Genomic DNA, 24,352 nt, shown 5'->3' with positions numbered 1-24,352 from the left:
GAAATGAATTTTTTTGGCAAAATTTTGTGGATTACAAATTCATGGAATCTCAAATATGTCCATTAGTTAGAAAACAAAATTTATGGATCTAAAAATACTGGGAATAAAAATTAAATGATTTAAATTCATTATTAATAAAAAATTATAAAATTAAGCCATGATAGAATTTATTAATTATAAACGTTATGGTTTTTTTTTTCTCAACCAAATAAGAAAGGGAATAATTAACTACTCCTCGATCTGTTTGACAAAATTAGATGTTTTGATAATTGCTAGTTATTTTAGTAGTTTTTTATGAAACGCTAAAAGTTAAAAGTTACATGTGTTAACTTTTTATAAAATGATACCTTCTATACTATATAGAAATATGAGAATATAGGAATAATGAGATTTTCTATAATAATATTAGATTATTTTAAAATTTTTAATATATTCATTTTTTAGATTTTTTTTATGCATTTTAATTGGAGAAACCATTTATGCTTTTATTGTCGTTTAATTGGAGAAAATAGATTTCATTTATCCTTTTGAATATCCTTTTATTTATATTTTTTATGCATTTTAATTGGAAAAAATATGTGTATGTATTTTCTCTATTTGATCTTGCATTATTATTGTCCAATAATTTTTATTTTTAATTATAGGTTCTCATATAATATTACTTTCTAGAAGGTAAATCGAAAACCTTAATTCAAGTATTGAAAATGAAATTTGAGTTTTTTAATTAATTATGTTCTGAATTTTTAAAATATGGGTAAACACTTTACTATTACACTCTATTAGTTAAATACAATGAAATTAAAATAAAAATTTTTAAATATATTCTTTCTCTTTGATTTTTTTTTGAGATGATGATGTATACTTATTTGGACTATTTACACATTATTGCATTTGACTAATATCATATAAAAAGTTTTTCCTTTTTTAATCTAATGAAATCTTATTAAAATACGCTATAAAAGTTTGAAATAATTTAAAAATGGCTATTTGGGCATCTTTGTTTATCTTTTTCATTTTCAAATTTTCTATATTAAAGATGAAATGATGAAAAAATTTAAGAGCTCTCTGTTCATTCTATTTTTTAAAAATTTATCAAATTCAAGACCTTTGATATTTTAATTTTTCAAATAAATATATAGAACTTTGAAATTTTTGAATTTAACCTCATATATATCTATCTATAAACTTAAGGAGGATCTTCCATTACTGTTGTTATTGTTTGTCCATTGATTTTTAAGTTACATATTAACATTTATTTATGTTATTTTGAAGCCTTTTTTAATAAAGAAAAAATCTTGAAACAATTGGAATAAAGGTAGTTGAATGTTAAATATAAAATTAGATATTGAAAAAATTTTAGTTACCTTTAAATATATTTTAAGTTTAACGAGTAAAAATACTATTTTTTTTTTAACTATTTTGATTTTATCACTCTTTTTGAAATAGTAGTCCTTTTATTTTTTTATTTTATAAAGTATATTAATTAAAAGGAAGAAAAATACTTTTATCGTTAATTTTAAATGAGTAAAAATACATATTAATTTTTATTATTTTTAATCAAAATAAATAGTAATATAATTTAATAAAAAAATTTATTTAAACAATATATTTATGTTCATGTCCAATGCACAGAATTAGGAACGAGTATTAGACATTAGTTATTATATTTAAAATAGATATTTGAAATAAATCAAACTCAAAAGCAAATTTAAATTAAAGAGATGAAAATATCCTAACATTTATACTCCGTTAACTCAATTTGGATAACTTAAAAAAATAGCACAAACCTAATTTAGATAATAATTATTAATATAATGTTTTTCACATTATAGTGGACCAGTGCTTTAAAAGTAATATAAATGAAAAGTGTTATTTTTAAGAGTTAAAAAAATTCTATTTTAAAGGGAGAAATAGAAATATCATTTTCTTTTTAATTAGATGTACAAATCATTGCATAAATAAAGTGCAATATAAATTAATCATTGTATATATTATAATCTAAATAAGAATTCGTATTTTAATATTATATAAATAAAAAAATTAAATGAATTAAAATGAGTATATAATGAGTAAAGTCAACGTGTAACACACTTCATAATAGATTTTATAACTTTTAAAAGTTAGTTCAAAAGCTATTTTACCAAAGACTATAAAAATAACGTTTAGCGTTTTAATCAGTCAAAATATTGAAAGCTTATTTAAAAAATTGTTACCGAATACAGCTCTGATATAAGGGTTCATAAACCCATTAAAACTAAGTTTTTGGTTATAATGATGATATTTTTTACTATTTATAAAAAAATATATATTAAAAATACTTTTAAGTACTCCTCGTGAATTGGCTTCGTGCATGAGACCACTTATACTATATACCAGATGTAAGCATATCCTATCCATAAAGAAATATGACAATTGAAAGAGGTGTGCAAATGTTTCGGTTAATTTGATTAAATTAGTTAATTCGTTTCAATTTAGTTTGATAAATGGAGATTGGTTTTCGGTTCAAAAACAAATTTGGAGTTATTTGGTGATTAGTCATAGTTTGCTTAATTTAACGGTATTAACCAAATTAACCAAACTAGAAAACAAATATCAGGCTTAAGTAAAATATTGTAAATAGTCTGGCAAATTTAATTCAATCGGCAAATTTGGTTTGAGGCAGTTAATACAATAATTAATTCGATCAATTTAATTTAGTTAAATTCAATCAATTAAAAAATAATTCGATTAATTCAGTTTAATTGAAAATTTCACTTAAATCAAACGGACCCAACACTCAGCACCTACAAATCGATTAAAATATTTTTAAATTTCTTCAATTCCAACAGTCCGTAGAAGATATGCAAATAAAAAAAAAAAAATACCCTCACAATTTTTCAATATGAACACGGATGATAAAAAGATTATGGGCGGTGACAATTACCAATTAAGTAAATAAATATTTAGTCTTCTCATGTCTTGTAGAAAATTTGATAAATGTTATTCAAAGGAAAAAGTTAATTAGTAACTAGTTCACGTGTTTTTTTGATCCATTGAGCCTCTTATGTGTCTCAAAAAAATCTCAAATATTTAGTATAAAAAATAATTACCTAATGCATCAAAATAATTACCTAATGCATCAAAATACCTTAAACTTCGCAGACTTTTAATTTCACCCTATTTTGGCTTTTATGTTAATCTTACCTCAATTTCGACTTTTATAGCAATAGCATCTCGATTGCAATTAAGGATGAAATTGTAAATAAAAATTCATTTCCTTTACTTTAAAAATTTAATAATAAAAATAAGATTTTAAATTCCCTTTGAATATCAAATTATAATTACATCTAGTGAATGACATATCTATTGATTTATAAATATGATATTTAAGACATGTATAATTAAAATAATTAAGAAATTATTTTTTTATTAAATGAATAATAATTTAACTATATTATCAATCCAAAAATTACAACTATTAAGATTTTTCATCTTTTAAAAAATTTATAATATGAAAATAAAATACGTAAATGAAAATTTTATATTTTATTAAATTAATTTTTATCTCATGTTTTAGGATTTTTTTAGCAAGCAACAAAAGTTTATGTTATTAATTATTAATTAACACATTTATTTCAAAAATTAAAATTTAATCTTTCATTATTAATTTGATAAATTAATGGAAAATTTTTTTAAAATTTTTTATAAGTCTCACGTAATGATTTAAATATGAAAATATTTTTTTTTATTTGTAATTTCATCTTTAATTACAATTCAAGGTGCTATTATTATAAAGTGTCGAAATTGATAAAAAAATCAAATAGGGTGAAATTATAAAGTCCGGAAAATTTCAAGATACTTTAATTTAATATATTAGGCTGAAATAATTTCTATAACTTAAATTAATCGCACCAATTATTAACTGCTTAGTAATATGTCATAAACATACTTTATGCCTTTTTGTTTGGCTTTTTTAGCTTCTATCAAAGGTGTTCCTAACTCATTGGTCTAATCTTGCTCAGGCCGCATCAGATCAATAATAAGAGAAAAGCATTTTTAGCAAAATTTTATCTATTCACAAGTATTAAAAACACATTTATTTTGAAGGATCTGAATTATTTTTACTCAAATCAATCACGTTGATAAATTTTGCACTTTTTATTTCTAATAAGTAATGAGACACAGTAAATTTATCTGTCAACTGTTTTGATATTTAACATTATTCATCTTTTGAATTATAATTAATTTTCTAGCTATGCGATTTAATTAGGCAAATTAGTCAACCAATTGATAGATTTACTAATTAATAAATTCAATTTTAAAGTTTTACTTTTAATACATGCATGTTTCTATTTGTGATTGGCTATTTAAATATATTATTCTTTTACCATTACTTTTTAAAAATTGGCTTGATTTTGTTAATAATTTAAAAAAAAAAAAAAAAAAAAAAAAAAAAAAAAAAAACAGTAGTATGTTACACACAAGAACCTCTAAAAACTCTATATAGAGAATGTAAAAAAGAAAAAAAAAAAAAGTATGTTTGCTTGTGAATGCAAAAGAGAGTTTGTCTCAAAAAGCTGTTAAAACCAATAAAAAATAAGGCATTTACGTATGGGGATGGTGATATAATGCGTAAGGGATAAGCAAAACTGTAAAGAAAACATAAAATGTACTTCAAAAATAGCAAATAATTTATTTTTTTTGTTTAATAAGAAGATCTTGTAAATTGAAATGCAAGCGTTGCGGTCGGCGAACACTTCGCTTCTTTGACTGTGTGATGGTCGGGGACGGGACGCAATCACTTCCTATTTCACATATTAATGAATTCATTGCATTGGTGTGGTTGCTTTTAATCCAATTTTATATGCAGTCTCCGTCTGATGTCTCTCAGTCGTAATTAAATGTTATATATTAATTAAATATAATTTTTTACCTAATATTTAATTATGTTATATATATTAAAAATGTCATAGAGAAAATAGTAAATAGAAACATATAAAGAATTATGCAAAAAATCTCTAACCTTAAGAGTAAAATTATGGCACATCCTTTGAAATAATGTTTTATTATAATAATGTTATAAAATGATGGAAAAAGTAGGGAGAGATCGTAGACAAAAAAAAATATAAAAGCCTCATTCTTATTAAGGAGAATTCATATATATACAGGCACATAAATCATGCCGTCATTCTTTTTTATATAATAATATATTTTCTAAAAATATATAATACTTCAATATGATATTGAAATTCAAAAATTCTTTTCTCATCCTAAAGTCTAGTAATAACTAGAAGATTATTTGAGAGTACATATGTCTAAAATTCAAATTTATTTATTATAAAAATCTTCCTTTTCAATATTATGAGTATAAAATATTTTGCAACATATATATATAAATAGGTGATTAAAATGTCAATCTTGCAGGTTTTTCTATTTTTTTCTCCTCTAAATTAAAATATAATTTTTCTTTGGAAAAAAAATAATTTTTTCGTAATGTGAAGACTATAAATTATAATACATGGTATATTTTGAGTATTTGAAATGTATCAATACAATACTTAGAAATATTAAAGATTTATGAATGGACTATTATAAAAATTTACATATAATTTAAAGGTAATAATCTTACTTAAATAGAATTATGAAAGTTTAACTATAAATTTATATGTTGTCGCTTTTGGAAAAATTAGTATTTAAAGTATTTAAATTTTTTTGAGAAAGATTATAACTAATAAACAAAGCATTTAATACAAGCATTTGGACTAATAAGAAATTTATCGATTATAAAAATAATTTAATGATATGCAGTCATAATAATAAAATTTTATTCAAATTATATGTATTTTTTGTATGAGTAAGATGTAAACTTTTAAAAGATTAAATTGATGAAAATAGTTTTAGAATATAAACATTTAATAAAAGTTGAAAAATTATTTTTATTTTTAAATGAAATAGGAATTGTTTACCTATAAAATAGGTCAGTGGTTTCCATTTCATTTTATCATCTAACTAGGTGGAGGACCACGTGTTACGCGGGTTACTTTATTACTTTGTTATTTTACATTGTATTAGATATTATTTTTTATTGCAGATATAAAAATAAATATTTATAAAAAATAAATCCTACAACTTCAAAGAAATAAAAAGAAGTAAATAAATAAATTATATATATATATATAAACTAAAATAGAGTAAATAAATACATACAATATAAAAGCCCTAAACAATAAGCTTTCGATATAAGATCACAAATTTGAAAAGACATAAAAAAGTTCCAGCTATAAATAAATATAGGTATAAAAGTAGATAATTATTTTAAATAAATGACGCAACAAATTAAACAATTCAATCTAAAACTAAAAAATAATAAGTATTCAAATATAAATATAGTTAATTATTTTAAATAAATAATAATTTTTAAACATAAAAAGTATTTTAAATGATCAAATAAAAAATAAAAATTTAAAATTAAAATATAGATATAGATTATTATTGTAAATGAATATTAATTTTTAAAATATAATTATTTGATATAAATGATAATAAAACTTAAATAATAAGAATATTATTTTAACTATAGGTAGATCTAAATATTCACTTTGATAGATATATAACTTTAAGTAAAAAGATTTCTTGGCAAAATAATAATAATAAATAAATAAATAAATATAAATTATACTTATATTTCTCTACCCAATTTTAGTTTTAGTGAAACTCTCTCAAAACTCAAATACTCAAATCATGCAATTAAGTGACTTAACAAATTGTAGAATAAGATATATATATACATATATATATATATATATATATATATATGAATATGAAACAATGAATAAAAAAATTTACAGTTTTCTACTATCTACTAAAAATATAATAAATGGATTGATAATTATCTTTTCTTTTTTTTCATCTCCATCAACATGATATTTCTCATACCTGCATAATAAATCTTTTCTTTTTTTTCATCTCCATCAACATGATATTTCTCATACCTGCATAATAAAGAGAAGAGAAATCACAGGATGCACGAAAAAAAAAAATAAAAGAGAGAGAGATAACACCATAAAAATTGCACAAAAAAATTAACAAAATCTGAAATGTAAAAAAAAAAAAAAAATCAAAGAATTAACATCACCTAAGTCTAAGAAAAGGAATTAACATTATTTGGACCGAAGTAAAGGAATTAACATTATCGATATTGAAGTTGCAAAACAAAAAACCACATATATATACAAATAAAGAAATAAATAAAGAAAGCAATCAAAACTCAGAGAATTGAAAAGCAACAAAAAAAATAAGTAAAAAACCACCGTGGAAGAAAATCATTGGAGATGATTAATATAGAGGTGTATAAATAAATAAATAAATAAATATATATATATATATATATATATATATATAATAGATAAAAAAACTAAAAACTTTTTAAAACTTTAATTTTAAAATTCAAAAGAAATTCAAAAGTTTAAAAGTTTTAATTTTAAAATTCAAATATTTTAAATTAAAATTTTCTAATTTCAAAATTTAAAAGAAATTCAAAATTTTAAAAGTTCTAATTTTAAAATTCAAAAGTTTTAAATTATTAATTATATAAAATTTTAGATATAGGAATATGTTAGATTAGAAATATGAAAATTAATATTTAAAAATTGAATAAAAAATTAGAAAATTTGTAAAAAAAGAAAAAAAGGGAATGTTGAAAGAATAGAGTGTCACTCAAGCTTTTTGAAGATTTTTTTTACTTCAATATATATATATATATATATATATATATATATATATATATATATAGATGGACAAAATTTAAGTAGTAAAAATCAATGGTTATTAACCATTTTGTATGGATGTAGAATTATTAGGATTCTGCATTATAGTTTTACCCTAAGAAAAAATCATGTAGAAAAAAATCTTAGTGAATGAATTTTTTAAATACGCATTAAAATGCTGACTCATTAAAAATCTTTATCAAGAAAAATTAGTGAGAAAAAACCTTAGTTGATGGAGCTTCAAGAGGAAAACCAAGTCCTACCGATTTCAGTGGTGTGCTAAGCAACAATGAAGGTGACGTAAAGTGTCTATTTTTTCAATCAGCTTGCATTATTAACTCTAATGAAGCTGAATTAAGAATAATTTCCAGGGCTATAGAATTTTTTTTCCAATCTCAGTTCAAACTCTCACCATTAATTGTTGAATCTAATTCAAAATATGTTGTGTATTGAGTTTTAAATAAAGAAAAAAGACCTTGAAAGTAGAGATTATTGTTGAATAGATTTGATAGCATATGTGGATCTTTATGTTGGGTTCAATTCTTACATATATGTAGAGAACAAAATTATTTTGCAAATTCATTAGCTAAAAAGGAAGTTGAAACTCATAAAGATTTTCTCGCTTGGTTATAACGATGGAAAGGACAATACGCAAATCTTTTGAACTGCAATTTCTCAATATGATTAGTTGTGAAAACACTTTGCAACAGGTGGGCTTTACATGCATCTGTTTTTTTTTCATTCTTTTTTTATTATTATGACAATTTAGTTATTAGTTGTGTTCAGAGTTTTGAATAGTTTCTTATGTTTTCTAGTTTGGTGTCTATGATATTTGACAAGGTTTTTTTTACTTAAGTTATTTAGGTTAGATTGGGTGTAAATAGGATGTCTAATGGCTTGAGATAATACTTGGATAGAATAAGTTTTTCCTGAACAATACAATTTAATAAAAATTATTTTTGTTAATAACAAAAAGGGAAAAAAAGTATAGTGAGTATTTACTCCCCCTCTTAAAGCTATCACCTGATATGTTTGAGTTTATGCATTCTAATTTTACGCACTAGCTAATTCTCCAAAACTTTTAGTAGAAAACTTATAATAAAAAGTATTTTAATGAGTAAATCAACAATATTGTCGCTTGAATGAATTTGTTTAATATCAATATCCTCGTCCTTTTTGGAGATCATGAGTGAAAAAATTTTAGCGAAATATATTTTTCTTGTCTCTTTTAATATATCATTCATTCAAAGAGAGAGACGAGTGTATGAAATATTATCTCCATATAATATTGTAAAAGTTACTTTTTGAACAAATAAACTGCACGTACTTTGAACATATTAAAATATTTATCTTAATCAAACACATTCTAACCTTTCTTCATGAGTTACCAAAATTTATGCATGGTTAAAAGTAGTAACAATACTTTATTTCTTGAATGCTATTAAATAATTGTACTCCCTATATAAATGAATGATTTGTTTGTGATCTAATGTAATGTAGAATAGATAAATAACCTGTATTTTTATAGCCAATCAAATCTAATTTTAAAATGTTAGTCATAATACTATGGAGATATCAAAATATATGTTTAACTCAATTCAATTTCTTCATATTCAAAAAGAACTGTATCTTACTATAATATAATTAATAAAAATCTTATCACTGAATACATAAATTCACTCTAAACTCTGTTACCTTAACATTGCGGAACCTTTAACTTTTACTTTGATCTGTCAAATACTTCAATGTAATGTAGATTAGATAAATAACCTGCATTTTATAGCCAATCAAATCTAATTTTAACATGTTAGTCATAATACTATGGAGATATAAAAATATATGTTTAATTCAATTCAATTTCTTCATATTCAAAAAGAACTGTATCTTACTATAATATAATTAATAAAAATCTTATCACTGAATACATAAATTCACTCTAAACTCTATTACTTTAACATTGCGGAACCTTTAACTTTTACTTTGATCTGTCAAATACTTCAATTTATAAAACTACAAACACTTCAATTTTCAAAAGTTTTTTATTAAATATTTTAACTTGCAAAATTAGATCAATTAAACACTCATTAAAAAGTTGAAATTTATTAAAAAATTACTGTTTCAAAAGTCTTGCTAACTACATATCAAGTCGATATTTTATAGATAAAAGCCAAAAACTCTAAAAATTATTGATATTAGTGTTGAAAAAAGTGTAATATTATTAAAATTTAGAAGTTCAAGTGCACGACAAATCATCCGCGAAGCTCAGGATGTCACAAGGTTAAAATTGCAAAGTTCAAAAGTGAATTTATGTATTCAGTCAAAATTTTATATCAAGTCAAGTATGACTAGTAAGATTCATTATTGTTTCTATTGCATTAAGATATAGTACTTCATGATAAATAAGTTCTTCATAATTTTCTCAAGGTAAAATGGTCTTTTTTCTCATCAAGTGGCCTTACAACCATTAACATCCACATAACTTAGCCATATATCTAGACTGATGGACAAAGTTTCATTTATGAATAATCTTTAGGCCAAGACAAAATCTTATATTCCAAAGGTCTTTCATTTCAAATCATTCGTTTAACGAATCTATAATTTTTGGAAAGCTATTCAAAAGTTTCAGCAATGTTCATGAATGAAATAATGACAATTTTATATTCAAATATTTTTATTTTACTGGCTTCACATCTCTTGATGTTTAGACTAAAATTTCAAAAATTTACTTTTCAAGTAAATTAAATGTCAAATGTGTCGTACTATTTTGGCCAATCAATTTTATGCATATACTTCTCAATAGATTATACTCAAGATTCTTGTAATCTTTCACAAAATTAAGTGTTATACAAAAATATTTGTCGACTTTTATTTTCTATTAGTTCCATATTTGTCTTGACATGATATAATTTATAGACATCTCATAATTTTCATTGATTTCAAGTATCTTAGTTTCTTTGGAAAACTTATTAGTCATGCCTAAAATCTCTTTTAAAATCTATTTTCCTAGAACTTGACCATCATGAACATTTATTCATTTTCTTTGATTTTTATCTTTGAAACCGATTGATCTACAACGCTTCAAGCGTTCCGTAGAGCATCATAGGCAGTTTGTTCTTCATGGACTCCAATTCTAATACGAGTATTTATAACTAGTATGTGAGATTTAATTATTTCCTTTTGGATCAATAAATGTGTATAATAACTAATTTATACTATTTTGCAAATGAATTATCATTTTAAACTTTCAGTTCGCACTGTCTTATATGAGGATCAAGATACAATAACAATAATTCTTTTCCAACTAATTCGTTTTTCTAGTTGCTCAGTTTCTTCCCCTAATGTCGCAATTCATAATAATTAACAAATTTGGCCATAGAGAAATGTCTTCATGAAAATTCCACATTTAATCATAGATAGACATTTATATCCGACATATTCACAACCTCCTTTTAGGACCCACCTTAGTGCATGGTGGTGGAACGATTAGAATATAACCCACGCATTCAAAAATTTTTTGATTGGTAATGTTTGATTTTTGATCCAAAACTAATTATAAAAGAGATAATTTATAGTAATTCACAGGCGTGATGCGAGTAAGTGCTACTGTATATATAATTGCTTGTCCCTTTGTAAGCATAGAGAGCTTTATTCTCATAATAATTCTTTTGCATTTAATTACAACCATTATAAATAATTTTACTAAATCATTTTGAATGAAAATAAAAGCAAGCAATAACGAGTTGCTCTCAACATGGTGTTCCTCTTAATACTAACTGTTTTTCTTGTCATGTTCCTGACACTTCATCTCATGTTGCTCGTGCCTGTTGGGATGATGTTGGTCTTGTGATACCTAATACTATTGATGATAATGTTGGTTTTTGGCTTATGGATAGTCTATCTGATAATGACAAGCCTAAAATGCAGGATACTATGGCGGTCTTGTATAATATTGTTTGGTATTTTAGAAATCTTCTGGTATGGCGGAATAAGCAAACACCTACACATATTATTGTGTCATTAGCTTCTCGATCTCTTGAAGATTGGCGTGAAGCGAAAAACTTGAATTTTATTTCTTCAAGGTTACAACAATCTGCTCAGAACAATATAAAATGGCAGGCGCCTATTTCGGGCATTATTAAGTGCAAATGTTGATGCTTCTTTGTGTATGGAGAAGCAATGCACTGGGTGTGGAGTGATTCTGCGTTTCTGCTGTGCTTACCTGGTTTTTGTTCTGGTCTAGGCTTTTTTTTTTTGTTTCTTTTCCATAAATTATTATAAATAATAGATGTATTATAAATCTAATAGGCAGCCTGTGATGGAATAAACTTAACAGTTACAAATGTTATCAAATGCATGATAAACCTATTGGAGAGTATGAGGCTCAAGAGGGCAATAGGAACCTATTTAGATAGAAAAAATAATGGAGAGAAATTGTGGGGAGGAAGATTCAAACCTATCGTTTGCTTATTATCCTTCTTTTTAGATAGCAATTTAGCCAATTACTTAATGTTGACTAAACAGCATTAGAATTAAATTAAATTCAAGAAATTTTTGCAAATAATTTTTAAAACCTATTAATATATATATATATATATATATATATATATATATATATATATTCAATTTCGAAATATTTAAGTCGTAAATATCAGAAATTAAATTTTTATATTAATAAAATGTCAAAAAAATATATAAACAAAAAATATCAATATTGGTAAAAAATAAATAAATAATTTTTCAAACTATCTTTATACAGTTTAAGTGATTCAACAACCAAAACAATAGTGAGGATGGTAGCAATAATAATAGTAACAAAGGCGACCAGTTTAAGTGATTCAACAACCAAAACAATAGTGAGGATGGTAGCAATAATAATAGTAACAAAGGCGACCAGAACAATGACGATGATAATAAAAATAACGGTGACAAAGGAGACAAAGGCGATGGCAATAAAAACGACAATAAATAGGTAAAATGTTATGATATTATTTTAATATTTAAAGTCAAACTGACATTTTTTTTTTAAATAAAGTTTTAAAATATGATATTTATTATAATATCCCAATTAGGAAATACAAAAATTTTCTAAACAGGCCTTTGAACAATACAGACCCGTATGTTACTATTGGGCTCAAAGCCCATATTTTGGGCTGGCAACACTCAGTTTAAATGCAGAACTGCAATCTGAAAGTTCTGTGGCCAACAGTAAGCTGAACACAAAAGGAAGGCCGCTATTTATGACTCTGGTTTAAATTACATTTTTACTGTATCATTATTGTTATTTATTTATTTATTTTCATGTGTTTCCAATGTTATTTTTGGTGTTTATTTTCTTGTAACACTAAGAATAATATATATATTAGGGACATTTGCCATCTCGTTTATGGTAAATTAAAAAAAAATTACTTGTCTCATCATAAATAATTTTGAAATTAACAAGCAGTTAGATTAATGAAAATGAACTATATCTCCAAACAAACTTTATCTAGAGTTAAAAATTTGGAGTTGCCATTAAAAAAAACAACTTATGTCCAGAGACGAGGCAACCGCATAGAGAAGGGGGACAATCGCCTCCTTGTCTTTTAGGAAAATAGAATCCTCTGATGATGCTAAGATTTGAACCTTGATGAATGGGCGAGACTACCTTTCAATCACATTGCCTCCCTTTTACTTTGTACATTATTTATTTAATTAAATTTTATATTATTTCCCTCCCCCCCCTATTTTTTTAGATCCTGCTTATGTCTAAGCAATCTGTTGATGGCCCTTAGAATAATTGTTGTCCTCTTGTTTCTTTTCAGTTCATTTTATAAATAAACAATTGAGATTTGACTGAACAATAAAGATCGTATTTTATTCTAACCAAAACACATTAAGAAGACCGGAAAGAACAATGGTGAAGATGCCGGTGCAAGAGAAATGGAAAGGGACATTTTAGTTATCAATCCAATAGATCATTGAGAATGGCTTAATTAGTTTGTGCTTAATCAGTAAATCTTTCATTATACTGTCGGCTCAACCGTCCTACTGGCGTTCAAGCTAGCCATATAGCTATTGTACACTTAATTGAAAATTTTTTTGTTGATCTCTCACGGCCACAATTAAACTTTGAAGAATTTTGCTAACAAGCAATCTATAATTTCAATATTCTCTCCTTTAAAATTTAAATTTTTCATTTTTTAAAATGTAGATATGAAATTTTTTTGCATCAACCTCTTGTATTTAATTCTTCGAAGTTATTATAATAAATTTAAATAGACATTTCTATTGTCCATAGTCTAAATCTACATCCATTACTGTATAGGCATAAATTTTAATAGTCACAATCAATGGAACTTTATAATTATTTCTGTTCCATAATATTTATCATATTTCTTGTTTCAAGAAATAATAAATTCATTTTTTTCATATTTACCTTTTATAGATTATCAATAATTATTACTTTAATTTAATGATTTTTTTAAAGAATTACTATTAAATTAAAGATAGTATAATTAATTTACTCAATCATTTATTATAATTTAAATAAATTTATTTATTTATTTAAAGAAATATTATATAACAGATGTAGCAGTAGAGTAAGTATATACTTTAGTTTTCAAGGAATCATTGTATTTTTTTTTTTGTAATTCTGAACTACCTACCACAGATGTGTGATAAATTTGCAACTATCAGCTGACCTACCAAAATATAGTGTGCCAAACCTCCTTTCTTTATCTATCTCCAATGGGTGCCCACAGGTTTTGCTGAGGCAAAATTATGCTCTTAGTCTTTTCTTTAGGTCCTGTCTTGTCTTTCATTAATTAACCTCTTTTGTGACTTAATTATCCCCACCAACACCACCAACTAGTTTGAACTGGACAGAGTGTTCCTTTCAGAAAATGACCCACTTATAAATGCATTTCTATTCAGCTAGGGGAAAATCAATTGGTGTATTTGTCAAAAAAAATTAATTAATCAATCAATTTTTGTCCAACGTTAAACTTTACAGCATTTAATTTTTTATAAAAAGTTTTTTCAAAATGTCCCTATACATGGTGTCATACTATGGTGACCCTATGAACAAAATAAGGCTATTGGAAATGAGAATAGCATGTTGAATGGTATTTGAACCAAAAATATAAGAGGAGAGACCCGGCGTAATGCTCTCCGCCGCCCCAAAGCTAGTATGCGAGACCGAACCCTAATGAGTTAGGATGCGGGCATCATGTTCTATCAAGAGGGACTGATGTCTCCATAGAGAATGAGCTCTATGGACACTATAAGGCCGAGGGCCTACAGTGCGCATCTCTCTTTAAATGAAGGTTTGGGTATAGGCAGGACTATGCTGCCCGGGATGCCCGAAAGCATGGAGCTCATATACTGTTGTGCGAGATCCTTAGATATGCATTGCAAGATGAGTCCTATAGTCGAAAAGGATGCAAAGACCCTTCGAATATGCATAGTTGGCCTAGGTTATGAGCTAAGTCTAGGAGCCACGCGCGTGCCAAAGGCTCCGAGATTCTAGCACCGTGACATTTATTATAAAAATTATATTATCGAATACTATAATTAATAAAAATAGAGTGTTAACTTTGTTAAAACGCTAAAAGCTAACTCAAAAGCAGTTATCAAGAGCTTAATGTTTAGAATTTGACCTAATTAACTATTTTTTTAATTTACTAAATATATTTTAAAATGTCCTCATATTATGTATCCGTGGTATCACTGCAATGGTTGAATACATTAATGAAAAGACAAAAATACCCTTATTAATTATCCTTAAAAAAAAAAATACCCCATTTAATTTTTAAATAAGACTTGTTTCAGGGTTTTTATTTTTATTTTTTTCTTATTCAAAATGTTGGCATATTCAAATGGCTCATATACAAATTAAATATGATTAAAAAAATAAATTTATTAATTAAGCCAAATTTGATGTTTGCATTGACGTGTATCTCCTCTTGATTTTTTTTTTATAACACTATTTTCTTCTACGTTGTCTAACACAAAAAAGAAGTGAAGGTGTTTTAATTTCATTTTATATTATATAATATTAATTCCAATTTAAATCTTGGAGGTTCTTTCAAATATTATTGCTAATCTTTTACGTCAGGGCGGCTTGACCTAACAAGATATATTAGTTTTATATAATATAATAATATTGAATGATAATGTGAAATTTAAGTAAAAGATTTTGCACATTATTTTTTATTTTGCACATGCAAATAAAATAACAAAGTCTTCTTAAATTTTACGTGTCTCAATAAAAAAAATTAGAGGAAGCAAATATTAGAAACGACAAAATAAATAGATAAAATAAAATAATTTATAAATTTATTGAATTATGTTATCCGTATAAATATTAGATCGAAGCTTTTTGCTCTAGGTGCGTTGAACAAATTAATCATGCTATATTAAATTTAAAAAATAAACAAAATAAATAAACACCATGTGATGCATAGATGATCACGTGGACTTGAGTTAAGACACAACATGTAATATATTTAAAAAACACATACCACGTTATTAGCGGTTGTGCACCAAGAACCGTGGAGAAGATATAGACCGCAAAAGATTTAATAAAACAATAATAAACGCAGAGGAACTGGAATTTATTATTAATTTATTATTTTGCAGGTGGCCTATTAGTTAGGCTACTACTTACCTACATCAAGCCTCAGTTGGCAGTTGGCACCCCACTGCTTTGCTTAATTGCTTTACAATAAATATTAAAGTATTTTATTTATTAGGTTGTGTCTGCTTTTGCGTCTACTAACTGTTTTCTATTTACATTTATTTTTTATCATTTTATGCATTTTCACACCATCTCAAAAGACAAAAGCATATATAGTCCATTTTAAAGTAATAAAATGATATATAGTTACGTCAAATTAATACGATATGTTATATATGGTTCATTTTAAAGTACCAAATTTTGGTAGTCCATATGTTATATTTTAATAATTTATATATGATAGTCAATGCATTAGATTATTACTATTTTTAAATTATTAGTTTAATACCATACTTATAGTTTGCTTAATATAGCAATAACTATTTTGTACAGGTAATCAGAGAAAGAAAGGCTACTTGAAATGCCAAACTTGAAAACTCATAATTATATTCCATCCAAACAACTACATTTTTGAATGTCATTTGAGACCATTGTCGCCTCGTACAAACAAAATTATAACTCATAAAGCTAATTAGAGCTACTCATAATTATTATTATTATTATTATTATACCTTGTATACATAAATTACATTGAACAAAAAAATCCGAAGCACAAAAGAATCACAAGTGTCATAACAACACCTTCCGGTGGCACTCTCGCGGGGATGATGACGCAGAAATTGCCGACTAGTCATCAAATAATTTTCTTCATCCCAAACATGGATGGCTTCAGTATTTATATATTACCAAGTATGTTTTACTATTATCTCGACGATTGGAAGGTTCAATCATCACCATACATCACGCAGATACCTGCCACTCGTTTGCAGATTCTTGACCATGCTTTCGGCCCGGGAATTGCTGAGAGATCCCTGAAATGAGAAGCAAAAGACGATCTGATTAATGACATGGACCCAATTAAATTAATTTACAAGTATCAATTGCTTCGCAGTAGTCAAATTTAACATCTACGAATAAAAAAGCATGCCGGAGACGTGGAATAGAGCACAGCCATGAAAGTGACATTTCTCTACTATGAAGGAGATTTTAGCCTTCAAGGCACAGGTAGAGGGTATATACATCACCATCACCATATCAAAAAGAGAGTATGCAAAAATGACGATTGGGTTGTGGGATATTTGTCCATATACAGGAGAAAGTAATGGGACATTCTACACGAAAATTCCAACCACGAAAAATGAATGATGTGGCTTTTTTGGAAGCACATTTCCTCTATACCACGAAAAATGAATGATGTGGCTCTTTTGGAAGCACATTTCCTCTATAATAATTAGGTACACCGGGACTAGGAGATTCACAAAGAAGAGATATTTCCCTCTTTTGTCAATCCCTTCGTTCCAGGGTTTTAAGTACAGTAAGCAAAAGTTGGCCAATAGTTCCACACTACCGCTGATATTCAAAAATAAAAAACATAATACAAAGATACCAAAACTCATTTGAAAACATCATACCTGCTCTTGTGCAATTGTGTGGAGTGTTCTATGAACATCTCTAGCCATGCCTTTGGCATCACCACAGACATATATATATGCTCCCTGAGAAATCAGGTTCCAGATATCTGAAGCCTGCAAATTATAAACAACAAATTGGATACAGCAAAAACATGAATTGATACATCAGATTAATCAGTTAACCAATCGATTGAAACAAAACAAAACACTGGCATCCAAATCTCCTATCGAGGATGCAGGTGAATCAGATACAATACCTTCTCCATCATTTTATGCTGCACATATTCCTTGGTAGGTCCCTCACGTGAAAATGCAACCACCAACTCAGAAAGTGCACCACTTCCAACAAAGTTGCTGAGTTCATCTTGATAGATGTAATCCTGAAAGATTAAGAATGTCAATCACTGAAAATGGAGGGCAGTACTAGTCCTGCACCAGAACTACAAGGGCATGACTTACCATCTTACTGTTCCTGCAACCAAAGAATAATATGGAGGATCCCAGTTCTGCTCCAGATTCTTTCAGGGCTAACCTTTCCTGCAAAAGGCAATATTCAATATAGACAACTAGCTTAGATAGATATCAACACAATGAAAGATGACAAACAAATAGCTCAAATTTTCGAGCTAAACCTGCAAGAAACCCCTGAAAGGAGCTAGACCAGTGCCAGGGCCAATCATAATAATGGGGACTTTGGTGTCTGAAGGAAGCTTAAAGTTTGATTGACGAACAAAAATGGGTGCCCAACTGCATTCACTGCTTTTCTCCAAAGGCACAGAATTCTGCAGGGAGAGTGAGGAAATAGATGAGTGAAATTCTATGAAAATTTCAAATTTCTGAAACCGAAACAGGTTTCTGACAAAAAATAATCCATATCATAGTAGTAATATCGATGTCAGGGCAAAAGACTATCAGACTGGATTCCGCTTGCCACAGTTGGACAATGTAACTCATGAGACCAAAAACTTCAAAACAGATCCAAAAAGCAAGAAAATGAGGAATAAAGAAAACAGCAAACAAATTAAAAGTTACCTTCATCCAAGTTGAGCACACTCCTTTGTGTACCCGTCCAGCTGGTGTTTTCTCAAGAACCAGTGCACATGTAACATGAATTCTAGATGGTGCCATACTGCAGAGCATTATTTCAAGTGGTAAGCATGTAAACAATCCAGAGGAGAAAAAAATAAACCACAAATAGAAATGAAAAAATGAAAATATCCCATGTGAGAATTTCCAATTCCCCCCACAGTGCATGAACCTTAATAACTATGGAAATTTCAAATTTAACAAGTAGAGCTCCCTACTAAAAGTGGAGCTGTTTTCTTTTTCCTTAAAGGAAGGTACTGGTTTGTTCTTACTGCCATTATTCCTAAAGCATATGAAATCCTAATCAATCTTCCATTATGTCAGATAACTCAGCTGAAAAACACTCCAGCAAAATGCTGAAACTTTCCCCAGAGAAGAGTCAGAAAAATATTCACCTTGGGGATGATGAGATAGAATAGTATCTAGGCTGCAGGCGAGGAGCAACTGCGGCAAAGAAGACACCAAGAGGGGGTCTGGCTGTTGGAAATTCGGCCATGACCTCAAGGAGGCTTTTCATATTGCCAACAATCCATTGTGCATATTCATCCTGTATCAAAAGAAGACCAAAGTTACACCAACAAGAATTTTAGTGGGACTAAATTAACAACAAACATTTTGATCAATTCACAACCTTTCCAGCAGGTGAAGCAAGGTGCCTTAGTTTATCAGCTTCAGTTGGATCAGTAGCATGAGCTGCTAAAGCGAGTAAAGAAGACTGGAAACCATAACAATGGAACAATCAATTACTCAAAACATAAAAAAATTTTAAAAAAATCATGTTAAGAATACTTAAAATAATGAAAAATACACAACGCAAAGAGTGAAGAAAACAGCTAACCTTTTTGGGCGAACTCAAAAGATCAGCATATCTTTTGAGAGCTGTTCTTAAGGTGCATGGTGGAAAAGGGGGTGGCAAGGAACTTCCGCCAAGGGGTGTGCCATCCTCTTTGTCAGTATGTACGGAGAAATATGTATCTGGTGACAAACCTAACAACTGCAATGCTTCCTCTACAATTTCATCAAGATTCTCACAGTATACAGCAACATGATCCCCAGTTTCATATCTGAAGAAAGAACCAGTCATCAGTACAACTGCTCCTTGTTAGCGACAATCAGAAAACCTTTTTTTTTTTTTTTAAATTCTTTTTTTCTCAATAGGATGTCATTCTTCGGGGAATAAATCTTAAATCCAACAACTTACGTGAGTCCAGTGCCAGCAATGTCAAACTCCAAATGGGTGCAAGAACGATCAGATGCAGGTGTATGAAGTTCCTTTCTCACAACAACATTAGACCTAAGTTGCAAACAGGATAGGTTTAGATAATGAGCAAAAATGATGAATGATTTATATATATATATATATACACTTATTTTTTTGATACCTGCATGGATGTTGAGCATCATAAACAGCATGCCCATTTGCATTACTCCAGTTTTTATCCTCTACAGGTGCATTTTCAGGATCATAAAATACAACCCTATATTCTAATACAGCAGCTGTATAGGGCGTAGAAACAGCTGGGGCATCATTCTCATCCCGGAGTAGCTCATCCAACTCAGGCCATAGTGATTCCTTCCTGAAATAGCCAGCAGAAAATATGGGAGCAAAATATAAGTCTCTCTTATAATAGAGTCAAACTGTTGATGCATGAGAGGTTCAAGATCTTCATACCAAGCAGTGAAGTCATCCTCAATGCATTGGTCATCATCTCCAAGACCCACTGGGACAAGGCGTTTTGCACCTGCAAATGCAAAGAGCATATTATATTGATGAACAGAAATAATTGGCAAGTTGCAACACTATCACTTGTCTTTTGGATAAAAAACATGTGTTATATTATGCTTTCCAAGCAAATGAAGTACGTCAAAAAGAAGCCTAAAGAAACACCAAGTACATGCCCAAACCATTCAACACAGGTAGGCGATGTGTCATTCGTACAAACAAGAGTGTGGAGCGTGCTTCTGAGATGCAACTCTTCAATGCATGATTACATTCCTACAAACTTCTTTTCACCTTCGAATAGAGTTTGTTGCATATTATCTATTCACAAATTCTAACAAAAGAATGCATAAAAAATATGGGAAAACAATTTTAATGAAAGTCAATAAGTGACAGGATGATCACTGCCACATCAAATCTCTGTTTGTAACTTTATTTTAATTTTTTAACATATCAATTCATAAAGTATCAACAGTCAAATAAGCAACCATCGCAAAATCAACAAGAAAAGAGTGAAGGAAAATGGAAAAGCATACCCTGCTCAGCAAGAATCTCATCCAACACTTTACCAATCTGTTCAATAATAACAAAAGCACATATATAACATCAACCAACCAAATCAACCACATAAATAAGACAATGAATAAATAAACTTATTGGATCGCATTAGATACCTTATTAAAATGTTCGTACTGCTTGTTACCGAGGCCAAACACTCCAAACTTAAGGTTCTGAAGCCATTCTCCTCTCTCGTTTCCCTGTACACATAATCATTTACATAATCAATCTACCAGGGAATAATCATAATTTGATACAAGAAAAAAAACATACAATCCAATCAAACTTTACCTCTGTAAACCATTTATAGAACCTGGCTGCATTATCAGTTGGCTCACCATCTCCATAACTAAAATCACATTAACAAAAAATGTAAACAAAAGACCGATACAGGAAATTTAAAAAAAAAAAAAAAATTTCAATAAACTATGCATCTTATACTCACGTAGCGACAAAAAACAAACATAAAGACTCCTTTTTCAATTTCCTTTCGTACTCATCATCATCAGCTGCAAATTCATCCTATCACCAAATTGACAATTCAAAAATCATGTCAATCAAAAAACACAGTAAACCCATCCCATCATAAAATTTATTCAGAAAAGAAAATTAAAAAATAAAAAGAAAGAAAGAAATTCAAAAAAAAAATTTAAAAAAAAAAACAGAACAAGAAAGAATCTCAAACTTACTAAATCAACAACTCTGAATGTTGCTTTTTCATACCGTGCTTTTGCCTCTTCAGCCAAAGCCTATTATGATAAATTCAAGTCAAAAATTCAGTACGACGCAAACAATCAAAACCAAGACCAGCTAAACTAACAACAGTGCTAAACCAACCTTAGCGAATCCTTCAGCAGTTCCAGTCTGAGTACCAAAGAATATAGTAACTTTTTTCTGGCCGTCATCAACTTCAGGTTCAGGCTCCTTTACAATCAACGGTTTAGGAGGTTCAATAATGGCAGTCTTAGATTTCTGACCACTAGATCTTCTCAACACCAACACCACCGCACAGCCAATCAAAACAGCGATCGACGTCGTTAAAATCATAACAAATTCACGATTCTCAAGAAACATAGTGGCTACCTCAACAGCTCCCGATTCCGACGACACATTCGTCGGGTCTATATTGCCTTTAATAATTGCCGACATCAGATCAAACGGTGATATCTTCATTGAACCAGTTGAAGGTTGCATGGTATTATTTAATCAAATAACTTACTAACCAACCACAAAAAGCTTTTAAATGGTGGCAAGAGAAGAGAAAAAGAGGAATAGAAAGAGCGCTCAGTTATGCTGCTGCTTCTTTTCTTCAAGTTCTGCTTCTTTCTTGCGTTCTGCGTTTGCTTTAGGGCTTTTTGCGGTTGGTGGTGGGTGAGAATGTAGGTAAAGAAAGGCGAGTTAGTGGTAGAGCAAGCTTCCTGAAGAGGGTAGGAGAGAAATGGCGTGGGCTTTTAATAGTGTGTTAGAGGAGAAGGGAATGAAAGAGAGAAGCCAGAAGCGCCCACCAAACCAGACTGGTCAAAATCACCTAACACAAAGTTAACTATGGTTAAAACTACTACTCTAAAGAGAGTTAAGTTTGAGAAAAGGGATAGAAAAGTAAATTTCTTTTATTTTTATTTATTTATGAGCTAATTAGTGGAGTTCTAAAATGTTGTTCTTTTTCTGTCTTATTCTCTCTCAGAATTTCACTACCAAGAGCAAGATATATACCTTGGTTTGCCACTTTCTATGACGAAAAGTTTGGTTAACGATGTTTTAAAGAAAATTTACTTTTTTTTTTTTTTAAGAGAATAAATAAATTTTCAATGCTAATTAAACATTTAAACTACTTTCTGTGAAATGCCAAAGACCAAAGTATCCTTGGTATTGATTTTTAGCTCCTTTCTATTTTAACAGCAACGTCTCATATTCTATTTATTTTTATAAAATAACTTACAGAAAAATATTTTTCATAATTTTCCGTAATTTAAGACATTTAAAAAAATAAGTCAATAAAAAATATTTTTCTACTAAAAAAAAATTAAGTCATTTTTAAAACAAATAATTTTTAATTTTTAAAAACATAAAATATTTTTCGAGCTGTGATAAATTTATTATAATTTTATAAATATCTATTTAATGCTATTAGCGCGAAACGGGGCCAATATTTTCTAGTTCTATCTTCTATTCAATCAGGCAGGAAGCAGGAATGGAATGCTCGACACAGCTGCTGGAACTACTTTTTAAATAATAATAATTGAACCAAAAAGTATATAGTAATAACAATATATATTATTATTAGAATTATTACTGTTAAGAAATCATAATAGTTTAAAATAATTATTGTTTCAATAAACAAACATTTATCTGTTGTTTCGATCAAATTATTGAACAGAATTATAACTGCAATTATAATTATAAGTGCAGCACGTTAAAAAATTGAACTTTAGATCAAAATAAAATATCAACAATGCATTAATTTTTCTTCCATTTTTTAAAGTGAAACTGCTATATATTATTTAATGTAATAATATTTAATAAATTGTTTTAATTTGTAAATAGTCTTAAATAAAGTGATTCCATAAAATTATTTTTTCTAATAATCATTTTCTTCAACTCTAGAATTACGTTTTGACGATAATATAAATAAATCAATTATCAACTAATAAATAATAGTTATAGTGTGTTGTAATCTAGTTGATCTTATAATAAAAATTATCACCAAATAAAGAGAAAAAAAAAAAGTTATGATTCACAATATTATTTCGGTTCCTTAATCTTTTTATAAATAAAAAAGCAATTAATAGTTATTAATTTTTTAATAGCTAGATCTTAACAATTTTATGATTGATCATTTGTTGAACAGGGTTGAGTCGATGACATTTGAGTTGAGTCGCATTTTGGGTCAAAGTCCAAATTATCAACTCAAAACCTCTTGTTTTATTTTAGAAACCACATGGCCCATATGCATTATTGACTATCTCTTTAAAAAAATGGTGTAAGATATAAAAATTCACCTGTCAGACCTTCAAGGAATGTGAGGGTCGTTGGCTTGCTCAACATTGCCAACTCTTAGATGACGGTCAATTTTTACCATTCGCGATTGGCAGGTCTTCTGTTGCATACGCAATAA

The 24,352-nt window shown here is 27.8% G+C and overlaps 1 protein-coding gene across 1 annotated transcript; it reads right to left on the bottom strand.

The window, feature by feature from the left end:
- Nucleotides 1-16,823: 16,823 nt before the first annotated feature.
- On the bottom strand, nucleotides 16,824-22,692 carry ATR2 (P450 reductase 2). Its single transcript, XM_012218660.4, has 18 exons — nucleotides 22,075-22,692; nucleotides 21,927-21,986; nucleotides 21,683-21,759; nucleotides 21,529-21,586; nucleotides 21,354-21,437; nucleotides 21,216-21,252; nucleotides 20,632-20,701; nucleotides 20,342-20,536; nucleotides 20,161-20,253; nucleotides 19,798-20,023; nucleotides 19,591-19,674; nucleotides 19,355-19,506; nucleotides 18,906-19,002; nucleotides 18,506-18,655; nucleotides 18,333-18,410; nucleotides 18,131-18,253; nucleotides 17,874-17,987; nucleotides 16,824-17,273 (listed from the first exon to the last, which is right to left on the bottom strand). Exons 1-18 carry the CDS (start codon nucleotides 22,429-22,431, stop codon nucleotides 17,193-17,195), a joined length of 2,136 nt encoding a protein of 711 aa, XP_012074050.1. The 5' UTR covers nucleotides 22,432-22,692; the 3' UTR covers nucleotides 16,824-17,192.
- Nucleotides 22,693-24,352: the final 1,660 nt, after the last annotated feature.

Source organism: Jatropha curcas, chromosome 8, assembly GCF_041381405.1.
Source record: "Jatropha curcas cultivar XTBG-Jc1 chromosome 8, XTBG_Jcur_1.0, whole genome shotgun sequence".
NCBI lineage: Eukaryota > Viridiplantae > Streptophyta > Magnoliopsida > Malpighiales > Euphorbiaceae > Jatropha > Jatropha curcas.
The sequence above is the reverse complement of the archived record's forward strand: the minus strand, read 5'-3'. Positions and strand labels throughout refer to the sequence as shown.